Source organism: Vulpes lagopus, chromosome 11 (genome assembly GCF_018345385.1).
Source record: "Vulpes lagopus strain Blue_001 chromosome 11, ASM1834538v1, whole genome shotgun sequence".
NCBI classification, from domain to species: Eukaryota; Metazoa; Chordata; class Mammalia; order Carnivora; family Canidae; genus Vulpes; species Vulpes lagopus.
Window position 1 is genome coordinate 58,924,623 of NC_054834.1, and position 12,633 is coordinate 58,937,255.

Sequence of the window (12,633 nt, forward strand, 5' to 3'; positions counted from 1 at the left end):
TAAAAGGGGAGGAAACCCAAGAGTAACTTTGAACGCGTGGAAGAGAAATAGCTTAATCTTGGCCACCACTGCAAACATATGTCACCCAGCCCCATCGCAGCTTGCGAGCCCCCCCGGGCCCCCCGCCCCAGGGCTCTCCCGCAGCCCAGGCCCCCGGGCCCCCCCACTCCGGGCCCCCCGCCCCGGGGCTCTCCCGCAGCCCAGGCCCCCGGGCCCCCCCACTCCGGGCCCCCCGCCCCGGGGCTCTCCCGCAGCCCAGGCCCCCGGGCCCCCCGCCCCGGGGCTCTCCCGCAGCCCAGCCCCCCCCCGGGCCCCCCCACTCCGGGCCCCCCGCCCCGGGGCTCTCCCGCAGCCCAGCCCCCCCCGGGCCCCCCCACTCCGGGCCCCCCGCCCCGGGGCTCTCCCGCAGCCCAGCCCCCCCCGGGCCCCCCCACTCCGGGCCCCCCGCCCCGGGGCTCTCCCGCAGCCCAGCCCAGCCCTCCCGGGTCCCCCCGTGTCAGGGACGCAGCCTGGCGCCTCTTCCTCCCGCGCCTCCCCCACCCGCACACCGCCGGGGTCCCCGACACCACATTGTCCGCTCCGATACAATGGAATGTCACTGCCCGGGTCTCCTCGGGGCGCCCCGCGGCCCCCCCGCGGCGGCCCCGGCTCTCCCAGCTCGCCGAGTTGCGGCACCAACCCGAACTTCACCATGTGAGAGCGCCCGGGACCCGCGAGGTGACGGGACCCGCGGCTCCCGCCCAGCCCGGGTCCCGCTCACTCCCAGCCCGCCCCCGCCCTGGGCGCGGATCCTGCCCCGGGCGCCCCCCCAGCCCCACGGCCCCCCCGAGCCGTCGGCCGCCTCTCCCGGCGCGGGCAGGGGCGGCGAGAGGAGCGCGGGGCTGCCCGCCCGGCCCGGCCCCCCGGCGGCGCGGCACCGCGGACGCAGGCCCCGACGCATCCCCGGCCTTTCCTGGCCCGCGACGACCCCGCCGCCCACCCTCCCTACCTGGCCTTGAGGCTGGGGCTGCTGCCGCTGCTGCAGCTGCTGGCGGCCGCGGCCGCGGCTCGGGGTTCGTAGGCCCAGGCGGGGGCGGGGGGGGGCGCGGCGGCGCCGGCGCTGGCGGGGGCGGCGGGGGGCGCGGGCGGCGGCGGCGGCGGGTCGGCGAAGCCGGAGGTCGCGTAGTTCCTGTCCATCGCGGGGGCGGCGGCGGGCGGGCGGCGGGCGGGCGGCAGCGGGGGCTCCTGCAGGGCCCCGCGTACGGGGGGCGGGAGGGGCGGGAGGGGCGGGGGAGGAAGAGGAGGAGGCGGCGGCGGCGGAGGGAGCTGCCCCCTCACATGGCCCCGGCGGGCGCGCGGCGGAGGGCGCGCGGGCCGGGGGGCCGGGGGGCCGGGGGCAGCGGGCCGCGGCGAGGCCCCAGGGGCGCGTCAGGGCAGCGGCGGCGGCGGCGTCCGCGGCCGGGACTCGCGACGGCGGCGGCGGCGGCGGCGGCGGCAGCGGCGGCGGCCGCTTCGCCCCATGTTGGTGGATTTCCCAGGATGCACCTCCCGCCCCCTCCGCCCCGCGGCCTCGCCCCGCCTCCCCTCGGCGCCCCGCGCTCGCGGCTCGCGGGCCCCGCGGCCTCCGCCGCCCCGGCCGCCTGGCTGGGGCCTGCGGCTGCGGCTGGCTCCGGGGCCCCGGGGCGCCGCGGGCTCTCCGCCGCCGGCTGCTGCGAGGGGAGCCAGCCGCGCCGCGCGGGGGAGGGGGCCGCGCCTGCAGCTCGCCCTGCCGGGGGGAGGGGGGAACCCGCCTGCAGCTCGCCCTGCCGAGAGAGGGGGGCCGCCTGCAGCTCGCCCTGCGCTTGGGGGGGCCGCCTGCAGCTCGCCCTGCCGGAGGGGGGTACCCGCCTGCAGCTCGCCCTGCCCACGGGGGGGCCGCCTGCAGCTCGCCCTGCCAAGGGGGGGCCGCCCCTGCAGCTCGCCCTGCCAAGGGGGGGGGCCGCCCCTGCAGCTCGCCTTGCCGAGGGGGGGAGCCGCCCCTGCAGCTCGCCCTGCGCGTGGGGGGGGCCCGCCTGCAGCTCGCCCCGCTGTGGGGGGAATCGCGCCTGCAGCTCGCCCTGCGCGTTGGGGGGGGCCTGCCTCCAGCTCACCCTGCCGGGTGGTGGGGGTTGGGAGTCCGCCTGCAGCTCGCCCTGCGCGGGGCGGGGGAGGGGGGGCGCGCCTGCAGCTCGCCCCGCGGGGGTGGGGGGTGCAGAAGCCCGGGTCGCTGCCGCCGCAGAGGCGCAGGCTTGCCAGCGTTGCCGGGAGGTGGTGACTTGACCCCTCGAGTAACCCCTGAGTGTCTCCCGTACTCGGCTCCCACATCGCGATTTCTTTCCCTCTCGGAGCCGGGTCCCGAACCCGAGAGCGCGGAGCGGGCTGGTTCACAGTTCCCTTTACTCCCTGCACAAAGCTTGCTGGGCTCCAGGACCCTCTTCCTGCTGTTAGGGGAGATTTATATTCAAAGAGATTCAAATTCAAACGTATTATTTTCCAATCCTCGTTGAAAGGACCTTTCCCAGGGGCTCTTATTAGCTGTCCCCACCCCCACCTTGGGGATTTTTCTTTCTGGATTTCGGAATCTTCTCTCCCAAGGTAAATACTGCCTCTTCATTGATTAATCCAACTGCCATCTGGATGACTTTAATTACATTTAAAGTCACTGTGCTCACTTTTTTTGTTTCAGACTTGAGACTTCAGCAGGACTCGACCCAAACATTTTCCTGTGTGACCTCCATGCTGTTTGACGGGGGTTGATTTAATGGTTATTTTGGGTTATCTTCTGTTGTAAATCAGAGCCGTGTTTCTTTTTCTTTTTTTTTTTTTTTTTTAAGATTTTATTTATTTATTTATTCATGAGACACACACAGAGGCAGAGACACAGGCAGTGGGAGAAGCAGGCTCCAGGCAGGGAGCCCGATGTGGGACTCCATCCTGGATCCCCAGGATCAGGCCCCTGGACTGAAGGCGGTGCTAAGCCGCTGAGCCACCCGGGCTGCCCCAGAGCTGTTTCTTCTATGATTATGAGTAGTGAAACTTGGGGCTCATGGAAATCATCGTTTGGTCCTTAAGGCATAAAGTAAAAGACCGTAAAGTTTATGCTTATTGACCATCACCCTTAAAAAAATCAATACTGGTTTAACACCTCTTACTGCTCAGCACAGAAATCTGCCCTTCAAGATAAGCCTAAAGGTTTAAACAAACCAGACAAGCATAGCAGAAGACCTAATAAATTTGATACACTATCACTGATCACCATTTTATTTTTTTTTTTTTATTTATTTTTTTTTTTTCTGATCACCATTTTAAAAGCCAGTTTAAATTTCGGTAATACCTGATACTGAATTTGCTATTCCTTCTGAGGTTATTTTTGTTCTTGGGAGATTCTGTTTTCCTCCTGGCGCCAACATCCTTTTGTTCCTATTCCTTTTTGTAAGTCTTTTCGGCACCTGTGATGCTTAAGAGTCTGATCCTGGGGTGGGGAGGCAAGGAAGTGAGTAGTGGTTATTTACAAATGAATTCAAACAGGTAGACACAAGTGAATCCTGCCAATTTTATGCTAATTTCAGTATGCATTTACCCAGGATATCTTTGAAAAGAAGTTTTCCTTGGGGAAGGAATTTGCCAGATAATTTGAGATCCTGCAGAGAAGTAACATAAATCTTCCTTACCACATTTATTTTTCTTACTGTAGACTGGAGACCTGTAATCTAAATAAAGGGGGAAAGTTCTCACTACTAGCTGTTACACTTCTAAGTATTTTTGTGAGCACTGAAGTTTTGTCTTTACGGAAAGTGTAGGAAGTGGACTGGTAGGCTATAAATGTTTTATGGCACTTAGTTTGAGATACCCACAACTGGTACTCAGAGTGAGTTATGCAGGCAATAGCAAACAAGTGGCAATAAAACCTTTATAGTCCCTCACACTGTAATGGAGTTTATTTAGGTCACCTAAATCAGGAAAGATATTAAGGGAAATTTTGGGTGAGTGTTTAAAAAATAATACTACTCTGTCACCATATATGATGTTCCTTTGCCCACCCTTTCTATCTCAATTCTAACATTGGGGGACAAGTTTTGAAAACTAGTGACATCATAGGCAGTTTGGTTGCAAGATGAATTGAAATCTTACACTTAAGAAGAAGTCTTTCCTCATCCCCACCTCCATCTTCACTTCCTTCTGAGTTTATTGTCTAGGAGTTAGTAATGCCTGAGACTATATCTACGAACAGTATCCTCTGATTTCCCGGCTTTCCTGCCATCCCATTAGAAAATCACCCAAGTATTTCAACTGGTAGGAAGCTTGGAAGTTAGACTGAGTAGTTAAACACAATACTTTGTTGAGAAAACGGAGGCCCAGCGTTTGGCAACTTGCTTTAAGTTGATGGAGGCAATCAGCTGGAGGAGGGAACAGTGAAACCCTGTCTCCACTGAGGCAGCTTTGTTTATTAGTTTGTTTGGACTTGCCCGACTAGAAACGTAGTCACTAAGTTCATAGATTCTGGTGTTATAAATAGACTACCTATTAATTGGAAAGATCCAAGAAAGTCAAGTTTGTGGTTTTTACCGAGAATATCAGGAGTATTTTTGTGGGAAGTAGGTTCATGAGGGGAAGGGGCTTAGTTTTCCATTTTCCCTTTCTCTTCTGGCATTGAGGAAAACTATAAGCCCTGATTTCTGCCCTTAGGTCAGCATCAGAAATTAAAACACAGTAAGTCCCACTATCATTTTCTTTGCCTCAGGAGCTTGACCCTAACACTTTGCTCCCTATTGCCTGTCATACCCCCCCAGGGAGACAGCAATAGAATCTGAAGAGCCTGCTTCTTTGGAAGCCACAGCCTCACTCAGAGGTGTCACCAAAAGACAATGATGAGGCATATTCCTCCCAGTGAGCAGAACTTCAAGAAGCATATTGATCATCAATTTTGTATGTATAGGAAGTGGTCTGAGCTATGGATTTGGATGGACTCAGGCTCCGGTGAATGGCTTAGCAGATCAGGGTTCTGAAAGGGTTCTGGAATGAAGGTTGAATGACTGGAGACCAGGAGGTCTGGGGATGAAGAAACAGTGGTGTGGCCTGATCATGAAGTCTTCCATTGAGTGTATCTTTTATCTCCTTGAATAGATTACAGAAAATTTAAACCCCATTCTGTAGATGATAGCTATTCTCATCAGAATAATCAATAAATAGGGGCACCTGCCTGGCTGATTTGGTAGAGCATATTACTCTTGATCTCGGAGTTGTGCACTTGAGCCCCACATTGGATAGAAAAAAAAAGATATTAGAAAAAAAAAAGATATAATGAACTGATGGGGGTGCCTGGCTGGCTCAGTCAGTGGAGCATGCCACTCTTGATCTGAGGGTTGTGAATTTGAGCCCCATGTTGGGTGTAGAGATTACTTGAAAATAAAATCTTAGGGGTGGGTGGGTGGCTGAGTTGGTTAAGCGGCTGCCTTTGGCTCAGATCATGATCTCAGGGTCCTGGCATCAAGCCCTACATTTGGCTCCTTGCTCAACAGGGAGTCTGCTTCTCTTTCTCTCTTTCTCTCCACCCCCCCCCCCCCCGCCATGCCCCCCGCCCTCCCCCCTGCTGATGCCCTCTCTCTCTCTCAAATAAATATTTTAAAAAACGTTTCTTTTTAAATAATATCTTTAAAAAAATAACCCACAAATAAAGAATATATACGTGCTAGGTTCTGTGCTTTGGGCTTTACATGGATGGCCTCATTTAATCCTCTCAAAATATCCTTAAGATGTGGGCGTGGGTTTTTATTTTTTCCATTTTACAGGAAATTGAGGTGTAATGAAGTTAAGTAAGTCTCCAAACCATGCAAGCTCACATAAATTGATGATGGTGCAAGTGAAGGCCAGCTATGTTTGGCTCTAAAACTCAATAAGCTTGGTTAAAGAGCTCCTGCCACGTTTCTCCACTGAAGAGTTAACCATATTTTCCTTTATAATTAATGCATATTTTGTGGGTACTTTATGTAAATTCCTGAAGCATCATTCTTTCACCACTGGTTTTAGCATCTGTATTAGTTTCCTGTGGCTGCTGCAACAAATTATCACAAACTAAGTGGCCTAAAACAACAAATTTATTCCCTCTAAATTCTGAAGTCTGAAATCAAGATGTCTACAGGGTCATGTGCTCTCTGTGAAAGCTCTAGGGGAGAGTCCTTCCCTTCTTTTTCCAGCTGCTGGTGGCGTTCCTTGATTTGTGGCCACAGCACTCAAATCTCTGCCTCAGCCTTTATAAGACTTCTCCTCTGTACATCTGTCTTCTTTTATGTTTTTGGGTTTTGTTTTTGTCTTTTTATTAATCTCTACATCCACTATGGGGCTCAAACTCATGACTCAGAGATCAAGAGTCTCAGGCTCTTCTGACTGAGCCAACCAGGCACCACTTCTCTTATGTCTTTTATAAAAACATTTGTCATTGGTTTGGGGGCCCACTTGGGTAATCCAGGATGATCTCATTTCAAGATCCTTAATTTAATTACATATGTAAAGACCCTTTTACCAAATAAGATCACGTTCACATGTTCTGAGGATTAGGACATGGACACATCTTATGGGGGCCCACCAGTCAACTCACTGCAGCATCCATTAATGATTTTTGTTTTAAATAACTCTTATTGGGGTGCCTGGGTGGCTCAGTCAGTTAAGTGCCTTGGGCTCAGCTAAGTCCTGGGATTGAGCCATGGGTCTGGTTCCCTGCTCAGCAGGGAATCTGCTTCTCCCTCTCCCTCTGCTTCTCCCCACCACTCGTGCTCTTTCTCTTTCGCTTTCTCTCTCTCTCAAATCGATAAATTCTAAAAGAGAAAAAAGAAACAACTATTATTATGGCTACCAAATAGTTATTTTTCTAACTCCATCATTCATCCTCTAATCATTAGTTACCACTCTTCTACAGGAAGGACTTTTCTTTATCCATCCACCTATCCATCCACCCATCCACCCACCGATCCCTCTATTTATTTCAGTACAGACTCATGGATTCTTATTTTATTCAGTGGATTTGTGCAGTAAAGGATTAACTAAGCAGGTCCAGGTTGTCCAAATTCTGTCCATTGCAAAGTAAGATTGGGCCCTTGCCAAGCTCCAGAGCAGTAACTTCTAAGCACTTGAATATCCTGCCAGTTAAGAGTATCTTCGTTTACCTGAGGCCTTGGACCATACCAGATATGCTAATGATGTGACTTATGGTGGGGTCTTTGGGCCACACAGTATCAGCTTGGCCTCTGGAAGGACTGGGAAATTAAGGTCAGCCACCAGGGCAATCAGCCATGTCTGTGTAACCTATTCTCAATAAACACCCCTCACACCAAGGCTCAGATGAGCTTCCCCAGTTAGCAATAAATACTTCAGTGATTAATGCTCACAGGACTCTACTGGGCAGGACACTGCAAGCTTGCACTGGTCTCCCTTATACTCTGCACAGATTAAAATCTGTATCCTTTCACTTTAATAGGCTCTAACCATCAGTACAACTTCTCTGATTTTTGATTTCTTGAACTCCATAAATCATTAAACATGAGGGCATTCTTGGGGAGGTCATAGTCTATTCTGATATTTATTTATTTTAAACACAGGATTTATAATCTCTTACCATACTTATTTTGCATGCAAGTGTGGTCTTGGGGGTCTTTGAACACAGGATTAGAATCCATGACCATATTTATTTTTAGGTTCAAATAATCCCATATTTGGCCCTATACCCAAACATTTAATTACTTTAGTATATTTCCTCACATTAGGAGCAATGAGAACCTTTTAAGCTGGTAATGACATGATTAAAACCATGGAAAATACTTCCTTGCCATTCCTAACATCCCACTCTAGTCAACATCTTCAGGCTAGATGGAACATTGGCATACCAATACAAGAAGCAAAGTCCCTTCATAGATTCACATGCATTCACATACGACCATTCCCACCACCAACGAGAAGAAAAGAAAAAATATTTCATTACTTAGGATAGTCCCACTATATTCCTGTTGTCCTAGTTGTTTGCAAATACAGCGTAAGCATTAGACACTAAAGCACACTCTGTCTGAGCAGAAAGCCATCTGCAAAGCTGCTTTATACCCTCTCCCTTCTCTTGTTACTTCTCTGTTCCCTTTGTCCCAAAGCCCTAAATATGGTGATGGTAAAGGAAGTTTATTGGGAGTGGTCTATACTTCACCTAATTATCATGTTAGTATATAAGATACTACTAAAATCTCATTACTTGGTATCAGATTTAATTTGGAATGTCTCACATGGAATGTCTCAGTTACTTAAAATTCAGATATAGTAGGCTCAAATATCTTGTGGAAATCCAAAGCCTCTCCCAAATTTCTGCAAATTCTGGAAACTTGAGTCTCTTGCTTAACATGCCCTCCAAGTTTCTCTTGCTTCCATTGAGTGATTGTTCTGTTCAAGGTAGAAACTGAAATACCGTCTCTTCATAGAGTTACATAAGCATGTATGTGCAAGTGCATGTGCATACATATGCACACACACATGCAAATCCACTCATAGAGAACGTTTATGAAAGTAACAAAGTAAGTGCTGGATTATTCATTATACCAGTTTTATATTTATGTGTGTGTACTCATTTTTCTGCTTCTCATGTAATATGGCTGCTTGCTTACAACTTTAAAAACTCAGAGGAAGCATTGCTCATGACATGTTGTAGCAGACCCCTCTGGTGCCCTCGTCCCATCCCCTGGCTCACCTCTGAGACAGTTCTGACTTACCTCACTCTCACAGCATCCTATCCTAAGACCCTGTCATCTGTCTTTCTATATTCTTTTTATGACAACACTGGAGCTCTCTGGAGTGTAGGGAGGTTTGTATCTCCACAACAGGAGAAAACCTCAATCAATGGAGAATGGAAGTCAATGGATGAGTCAGCGACCCGGCTTCTGGATGGGCTGCAATGGGAGGCATTTTGTGCCCTTCCCAGTGGTCCTCATGGAAGGGAGCTCTTGTTGCTAACAACAACTTTGATAGTAATGCACTTTGGCTTATCCTCTTGCCCAGTGTCTCTCCCTGCTCTGTCATTCCTGATGCCTCCCAATTAACTACTTGCGTTCAAATCATTGTTTCAGGTTCTGCTTTTGGGGAAACATGTTTTATCCTATTATTTGATATGACTACTTAATTTTAGTGCTTTAAATTTTTATGTATGTCTTTTCATAAGTGTCCGTCCCCAACTCAAAGTAATTATTGAAATTTCTCCTGTCAGATATGGATTGGCTTAGGGGACAAAGTAGAGTGAAGGAGTGTTGCTAAAAGTGCTAAAAGCTGCATTCTAAAAATATCTTCAAGACGTCAGAACTGGGACAAACAATCTGAAGTTATCAATATAAAGTGTGGAACAATTGAACTTAAGTCTTTGAAGTTTTTATTTTTATTTTTTTTCTTTTAAGTTTTTAAAACTTAAACATTTTTAAAAAACCAAACCAAACCAAACCAAACCAAACACTGTAGGGTTTCCAAACAAAAGCTTACATGCCCTCTTGGTATGATAAAAGTGGAATCCTGAATCTTGCTGGCTCTCTCCTTAGCTCCCCATGCTCAACACACCTTATAAAACTCCATGACCTTTATGAAGATGATTTCAAAACTATGGTGCTGGACAAGTAGCTAGAGCCCAGGCAGAAAGCAAAAACAGGACCCAAAAATAAGAGTTGCTGATATTCAGGAAATGGAAAGGTGGCTGTTTAATTCTTGGTGCTAAAATGTTATCTATAATAGTGTTCTAATTTTGTTAAAATTCTGATAGCTATATCATAGCTGCTGTTAGATCTCAGCCACTGCCGTTTTTGCCTCTCCTGTCTCCCACTGCCCTATTTTCTGCCCCAGCCCCAGGAGACCCTGCCTTGCACATTTGTTTCCCTCTTTACTAAATTTGGAAATTCAAATTGTCCTGACAAGTTTTCTTCTTCACATGGGTAAGGGAGAGCTTTCTAAGCCAGTCTTCTCCCCAGTGGTCTCTGGAATCCTTTTGTGTTTGAGTCTTGACTTGAGGGGATTCATTTCTTTGAGTAGCATGTTAGGAGATGTGAACTCAGAAATGTCCTGTGGGATAGTGTCATAGTACTAAGTGGCACGTGGCTGATAGAATATGGTTGTTCTCATTGTTAATCATTTTGTATCTTGCCATGGTTGTCTAATAAACCTCTTGTATACTTCTTGTGAAAAAAAAACATATCATATTGGAATGCCATAATTCAATTAACTCTTCATCTGTTGTTGGACATTCATTTCCAGTTTTTTAGTTTTTACACTTCAATGAGCAACTTTCCAAAAATATGTAATTCCTTTGATTCTTTAAGATACATTCCTAGAAGTGGCCTTTCTTTGTCATGGAACACAAGTGCTCCTCAGTGCTCTTTGATGTCCTTGATCCATACTATTAAATTATTTTCCAGAAAAGGTGCATCAATTTGTCTTCCCCCGTACCATGTTGAGTGTACCCACGTCAGCATGAATGCATGGATACTTTTAGACTTACCTTGTTGAGGATCCCTGGGTGGCGCAGCCGTTTAGTGCCTGCCTTTGGCCCAGGGCGTGATCCTGGAGACCCGGGATCGAATCCCACATCAGGCTCCCGGTGCATGGAGCCTGCTTCTCCCTCTACCTCTCTCTACCTCTCTCTCTCTCTGTGTGTGACTATCATAAATAAATAAAAAATTAAAAAAAAATTAGACTTACCTTGTTGAAAACAAGGTCACAGCAGCCACACTTGTGCTATTTCCTTTATAGTATTGGGTAGTTTAGAATCACAACTGGTCCCTTTTCTCTTTACAGTTAGTGTTAGACCTAAGTCCCTTTTCCCCAAGTCCTGTCTGAGCCATCCTTGTGACCTGAGTGTCCTTATCTTCTGTGCCACCTTGATTAAAGCGACAGCTGCTTACCAATTTTTTTCAGACACTTACCTACCAAAGTCAGTAAAGTCCAGTGGTTCTTCTCCAGCTGTTCCAATTTATAATGAATGAACAAACAAAATGAAAACCTTAGGTAAAGAGATATTCCAGTTGAGAAACTTAGCCTAATAGAAAGGACATAAGAGGGGATGACATTATGATAGTACCTATGACTATCCTTAGAAACAAAAGCTAAAGATGTTTGCTTTGGAGAGAAAGAATAGCATAGAGATTAAGAGCATAGACTCTGGAGTCAGGCTGCTTTGATGAAAATACTGCTTCAGTTTCTTACTTGTGTGACCTTGGATAAGCTACTTAATCTTTCTGTTTCTCAGTTTCCTCTTTTGCAAAACTGAGTATTAATAACTGCTTCACAGAAGTGTTGAGAGGATAAAATAATTTCATCTATGTTTAGAACAGTGCTTGGCACATAATTTGGGGGTTTTGTTTTCTTCAAATTTTTATTTTGACATAAAGAAGGTCAAAGAATGGTACAGAGAATAACTTTATATTGTTCATTAACATTTCATAAATGTCAATATTTGCCACATTTTCTTCCAATCTCTCTTGCTTTTGTATACCATTTTATTTTACATTGCACTAGAGGTTTAGTCAGTGCAATGAGGTGAGGAACATATAAATAAAAAAGTAAAATTCTCTTTGGAAATGTCATGATATTGTCATAGAGAATCCTAGGGTTTTTCCTGTAAAAAGTAGAGCTCATAATTGAATTTAGCAAGATGACAGGATGCAAGGTCAGTAAGTTGACCCCGTTGAGCAGGGAGCCTGATGCAGGAGTCAATCCCAGGCTCATGACCTGAGCTGAAGGCTCAAGCACCCCAAAAAGATAACCTTTTAAGTAAATCTTGCTAAATAACTGCATGGTTCAATGAAGATGGAAAAAGAATCTTGATCCTAACTTCATATACACACAAAAATTAGACTTACATGTAAAAGCTAAAACTATAAAATGTCTAGAAGAAAACATAGAAGGACATCTTTACAACCATGGGGCACATGATAACTTCTTGGCAAGATGCACAAAAAAACCAATGAACATTAAAAAAAAAGCTGATCATTGGACTCTTCTGGTCTTTGAAAGACACTTAAGAAAATGAGGGGATCCCTAGGTGGCTCAGCAGTTTAGCGCCTGCCTTCAACCCAGGGTGTGACCCTGGAGTCCCCAGATCAAGTCCCACATCGGGCTCCCTGAAGGGAGTCACCCTTCTCCCTCTGCCTATGTCTCTGCCTCTGTGTGTGTGTCTCTCATGAATAAATGAGTAAGATTAAAAAAAAAAGTGAAAATGAAAAAGTGGGGCTCCTGAGTGGTTCAGTAGGTTAAGCATCTGCCTTCAACTCAGGTCATGGTCCCAGAGTCCTAGGGCCAAGCCCCATGTTGGGCTCCCTGCTAAATGGGGAGCCTGCTTTCCCTCTCCCCATGCTCTTTCTCTCTTTCTCCAATAAATAAATAAAATCTAAAAATGAAAGAAAGAAAGAAAGAAAGAAGAAAGAAAGAAAAAGAAAGAAAGAAAGAAAGAAAGAAAGAAAGAAAGAAAGAAAGAAAGAAAGAAAGAAAGAAAATGAAACGGCAAGGCATGACCTAGGAGGAAATGTTTGCTAAGCACATACCTGATAAAGGACTTATATCCGGAATATTACAAAGAACCCTTTAACTCAAAAGTAAGATAAACAAGCTAATTTAAAAAATGACCACAGAATC

The 12,633-nt window shown here is 47.8% G+C and overlaps 1 protein-coding gene across 1 annotated transcript in view; it reads right to left on the minus strand.

Moving 5' to 3' along the window:
- Window positions 1-1,303, minus strand: part of QSER1 (glutamine and serine rich 1) — a 74,045-nt gene extending 72,742 nt beyond the window's left edge. The window contains exon 1 of the mRNA XM_041774322.1: window positions 989-1,303. Within this exon, the coding sequence (XP_041630256.1) occupies window positions 989-1,176 (188 nt within the window). The 5' untranslated portion in view covers window positions 1,177-1,303. The remainder of the gene's footprint in view (window positions 1-988) is intronic.
- Window positions 1,304-12,633: the final 11,330 nt, after the last annotated feature.